The 5,218-nt window shown below is 43.7% G+C and overlaps 2 protein-coding genes across 2 annotated transcripts; one reads left to right on the top strand and one right to left on the bottom strand.

Annotated features, from left to right (window-relative positions):
- Positions 1 to 2,981: 2,981 nt before the first annotated feature.
- On the top strand, positions 2,982 to 3,633 carry FOMMEDRAFT_151113 (uncharacterized protein; the record flags this gene model as incomplete). Its single annotated transcript, XM_007262226.1, has 4 exons — positions 2,982 to 3,188; positions 3,280 to 3,341; positions 3,392 to 3,521; positions 3,574 to 3,633. The coding sequence occupies 4 exons, from the start codon at positions 2,982 to 2,984 to the stop codon at positions 3,631 to 3,633; spliced, it is 459 nt and encodes a 152-aa protein (XP_007262288.1).
- Positions 3,634 to 4,139: 506 nt separating this feature from the next.
- FOMMEDRAFT_151112 (Aldo/keto reductase) lies at positions 4,140 to 5,218 on the bottom strand (the record flags this gene model as incomplete). Its single annotated transcript, XM_007262225.1, has 5 exons — positions 4,140 to 4,169; positions 4,232 to 4,321; positions 4,408 to 4,605; positions 4,660 to 4,989; positions 5,057 to 5,218. 5 exons carry the CDS (start codon positions 5,216 to 5,218, stop codon positions 4,140 to 4,142), a joined length of 810 nt encoding a protein of 269 aa, XP_007262287.1.

The raw sequence follows: 5,218 nt of genomic DNA, 5'->3' as shown, positions 1-5,218 counted from the left end.
CTCCGGATCTTAATTTGCATGTACCACTCACACTTGCTGCACGCCGTCGCCGTGCGTCTATCTTTGCTTTCTTATTGTCACTTGCTAATCACTCTAAACCTGTCTCACAGGTGTAGCTCAACCTCTTCAACCTCACAACTCACACGCGTACGCAATTCAACTTGCAGGGACTCAGTGACGACCAAGACGTGGTGACGAAGATTACTTCGAACGTGTTAATCCTTTACCAACGCAAATTCCGCTCGCGAAAGAATGAGGCAGAGGCAGCTAGTGGTGCAGGGGTTGGGATTGTAGAAATAATGTATTAATTACTATTTTTGTATTCTATAATTTAAATATAATTATATTTGATTAATTATTTGATACAAAATTGTATACTAAGCAAAAGCAAACCATTCAAATGCTTGTAATGACTTATAAGCATTATAAGCAGATATTATACTTTCTCAAATAAATAAGTATGTCTTAGTCTTGTAATCTTAGAAAGTGTTATAATCACTTTTATAACTTGACAATTCATAAAATTATAATGGAAATTGCCAAGTTTTAAAAGTATTCTTACTTACTTATCTAACATTGTACTGTCATTACTTAACCCCCCAGGAAGATTATAAGCAATTGGACAAATTTTATAAAATATACAAAATATACAAGATTACAAGCAAGTATAATACTTAAGACTTTTTCGTGATGCATGTGGCATAACCCCTGCTGAATCTACCACTACTGTGTAAAAGAAATCCTATCCCATGGGAACATGGAATCGTCTTATCCGGTCCGAAAGAGAGGCTACTTCGGCTCAGCACAACGCTTATGAAACGAGTTTGATGCATATTGAGCGGCCAAGCTGCGAACTGAATTTCGAGTCATCCACACGCTCAGCATGAGCTGGATAACTTAAAATTACTGATGGTGGCTTGGCGCATTTAAGCAGTGAATTCTCTAATGCTTGGTCCGAGCAACGATTGTTTCGGAGTTAACAGTTCCAACCTCAGTGGATAGGTACTTCGTCTGCTGAACGATCAGAGATCGATGGTGTCACCGATACGATCTGACCTAATTTTAGTTGCAGTTTGAGAGTGAACGGATCATAGGTGAGGGCAACTCCTTTCTAGCGGGATAACGTTTTATTTCGGGCTTCAGCATCCTGAATGGTCGTATCCTGGATTCACTCCGTTCCTTGTCCGAATACATGGTATTAATGCTATCTCCTCACGAGTAGCTCGAAATCCTCTATTTGGAGACATAATAGCGCTCTGAACTTCTTTCCCTGTCGAGTCTAGCACTTAAACAGAGCTTCTTTCTGTGTCCAAATGGCCTCGTCTGGCAAATCCCGATTATGATATTTGCTTACTTGTGTATTTGTTATCTTAAATTGTTAATTGATTACACTCTCGTACTGGCGCTAATTCGGAGCCTGTCAAAATCCACTTAGGCCCAGTTCGCGGTTGCATATTAAAGTTCCATTATACCGAAAGATAATGCTATTGTTAGCTACGCAATTCACGTCATGCCGTCTGAAGCGAGCTCATAATTATTATATGATAACACCGCTATTCATAAGTATCACCAACTACATGGCGTTCATTAAGATGTTACCTCTGACACTCGCACCGGTCCATTGCCTGCCGAAGCTTTGGACGAACAGTTGCGTCGGAACGGTTGCCTAGAGCCGGTTACACACAAATACCGAGATAATTGGAAAAAACCTATGGACGAGCTCACACCTAAATGTAAAAGCAGTCCTGGACGACAGAATTCCATGTGTACACCTTTGATCCTGCGCCCTTATCGGTATGTTCATCCCTGGGTGAACGGGAGTCGGCCTAGACCTTGGTCGGGGTGAGAATTTCGCCGCGCCCTGCGCGTTTAAACCGCGCTGCACTTCAGATTAACGTCTGTTTCTGTTTTACGAGCTAGTTTACGGTGATTTAAACACATAGCTTAAACCACGCGTTAACAACCAGAAGCACTGCAGTATGGTGTAAAGATACATCAGCCATGTGAGGGATGTGAATCCGGTCAGCACAAATACCCTCCGAAGTATGCGGCAAGCTAGGTACAAGCCACCGGCTGTCGCGCGAAGGTATCACTTCTATCCATGAGCTTTGTTCGAAGCATCTCACGCGAATGGGTACAAAGGGCGTCCATTCTTTCGAGTTGGTTCTTTCACTCCTTGATGATTAATCCGTGAGAATTTGCGGGCTCCTAAGTCGCCGATGATAAACCGTTCTTGTTCGCCGTTTCTCCGGAAAGTTATGCGGGTAACCGACTCGAAGGAGACCCAGGATAGTTTTAGCTGACTCGGCGAATGTGGTGAGAAGTCGAGTTACGGGGCGACCATGCGATCTCGTGGCGGTAGGCTGTTTCTTCCCAGAATAGCATTTGTCTCGCCGAGCAAAAGCCAAATTTAGGTTATACCCAAAATGGACATCGATGAAATTGTGTACGCATTCCTTGCGCGGTTTGCCTATTTGCATCTTCATACTCTAGATGCATAAAGCACAGATTCCTCGCCGAATCTCGTGCAAAACGCAAGTCAGATTGAAGACAGGTATGGTCCAGGAAGCCGCAGCAGAAGTCGAATTTTTATCTCTGACCTGCTACGAGGCACAAAAGTCGTTTCATTTCTTGGTCTTCAGGTATAATAAACTGTCCTGCGCTGTATTTAATCATAAGATAAAAATATGGACTCTGTTTGTAGTAGCCACGTACTTGAACTTGAAGTTGGTGCTGATTTGGAGAGTGCAAACCATGAGTCATGAACCACTTACAACATCTTAGATTACAAGTCTAGCACGTGACGCATGCCAAAAGTACGCGTGAACAAATATGGTCTGTCTCCAGCACCTCAATCTAGAAATGGTCCTTTTACTAGTTCACCCCTTCAGCCTAGGAAGAAGCATATTCAAAAAATTGCTATAAAAGCTTCAAACTTTCGAAATGTAAGTCACTGCAATAGACTACCGTCACCAGTACGAATGGGCCGATCTACACTACCAACCGTGACCAGAAATCACTCGTCTTCGTGCAATCCAGATGCTATGGCTTACACAGAAAAGAGTACTTCTACTTCCATCTCGAGGCGTACAATCCATGGTAAAATGCAGCCGATTTCCACTTCAAACCATCAGCAGCAGCACAACATTGATAGGAATACTTCTGAACAACTTGTTCATAAACCCAATGTATGTTCCTTGGACCATCTCTTAGTTGCATATGTGCAAACTAATCGAGTTCTGACTTAAGGGCATACCTTTATCCAATTGCAGCCCTCAGGAAGGAAGCATGGCATCGATCCGCCGATTGTCAAGGGATTCAACGCTTTCCCATACCACAAGGTAAGTACCAGTTTAACATGCTGCTACTATTTATTGACTTTCTCTCTTAGTCCACCTGCATACGAAGAGACGGAAGCGGTCTCTAGCGCAGATAAACTGAGCAGATATACTGACACTGCTATCAGCGAAGTCGACTGCCCAGTTACTACGATGCCGGGCCGCAGTAGGAATTGTCGTCCTGTAAACCCGAAGGAGTGTGGGCATGTTTGTAGTGAAATTCCGAATTCGTTAGGTTTTGGTCCCGCGAAAGAAAGCAACACTTCGCACACGCGATGTAAAAAAGACACTCTGATAGAACACCTCCTTATAATCCATATTGAGGGAATGGACTGCCATGCCCCCAAAGAAATCAGGAAATGCAGTCTTAAGGCCTGCATAGACATCACACTAAATGATGATGACGTTGATCTAAAAGTTTTACTCAAGCGGAGGTCGACAGGACTTACCTCGCTTTGGCACTTCCTGAAGTCATTGGTATAAAGGAGGGTGTGTACTGTTGCAATTTGTTAGACATTTGCTTTATTCTGAAAAGGAGATGCACAGGTTGTGGCTTGAAGAGATTGTGCAATATTTCTTATTTTTTTTGAGGTTTATGTACTGGTCCACACTCTGGACACCATGTTCGCCTTTCTTAAATATTAGTATTGCTATAATGCATTGTATTAGGATCGGCCTTGAAAGCTTCAGTATTCTGTTATTCTTGATGGGCGTGGAATTAGTTAAGGATAGCCAACTATTTACGCAATAGATGAAGAATAATCTGTGCTGTGCTACCCTTCACTCAGAATGCTCCGCGGTCTATATATCGTCCATCCAAGTTGCGATATTCTAGAAGACACGGAAGATTCAGTTCCTCCACACAAATAGAACAATATAAGCTACACACTCACCAAAACACGATAATGTATTCCAGCAGAGTTATCAATTGCTTCCATCTCCTCGGGCGTCAAATCCTTAACCTGCTCGGACTCGAGATATTCCTTCAAACGTGACTCTTTCGTCGACGTTGTGACAGCAACGATTTGTTTGCTTCAAGCCACTTGAATAGAATTTGATTCTGAGTCACAGAGTCCCCGCGTTTCTTGGCGATCTCGTCAATTATGGACTTGATCTTGATACAAGCGTCAGCAAGTTGCTTGTTGTCTTTGATGCGGTCGGGAAGGAGTGGAGTGAGACTGCCCCAAGCTTCCGTTATGATATCGTGCTTTCGGGAATAGACAAGTAGTGGTTCGAGACGTAAGCAATTGAATACATGATACTCAATCTATGAAATTTACGCTTAGCTGCTACGCTAGGAGAGCGTACACGGGATATGTACCTGATTAACGGTGGGCCTCTCGAGTCCAAGCTCGATGATATCTTCGAGGTACTTGATATTGAAGTTGCTTACTCCAATACTCCGTGTGAGTCCCTTCTTCTTCACCTCGACCATCTCATGCCAGACCTGTTTCAGGCCGCCATCACGATCAAGATGCCACACGGGCGCATGAATAAGGTACAAATCAACATAGTCGAGTTGAAGTTTCTTCAGGCTTTGGCGTAGGCAGTCTTCTACTGTTTGTCCTGATGGAATAACAGCGAGCTTTGTGGTTATGTACAGGTCGGGACGCTGGATACCAGATGAAGCAATGGCACTGCCGACGCTTTCCTGCACAGAAGTTCAGTCATTTTACTCAGCGACGTTCTCGACTGGAGGATAAAGCATCGTTGCTCACCTCATTCTGATACCTTTCGGCAGTGTCAATATGCGTCATTCCCATGAATAAGGCAAGTCCAACAGCATCCTTACACTCTTTTCTGACGAACGCTGTTCCAGAACCAAACGCGATCCAGGGGATTTGAGTTCCGTCAGAGAGCTTGGACGACTTGATAGACAT

This window comes from Fomitiporia mediterranea (assembly GCF_000271605.1).
Source record: "Fomitiporia mediterranea MF3/22 unplaced genomic scaffold FOMMEscaffold_1, whole genome shotgun sequence".
Lineage (NCBI taxonomy): Eukaryota > Fungi > Basidiomycota > Agaricomycetes > Hymenochaetales > Hymenochaetaceae > Fomitiporia > Fomitiporia mediterranea.
The sequence above is the reverse complement of the archived record's forward strand: the minus strand, read 5'-3'. Positions and strand labels throughout refer to the sequence as shown.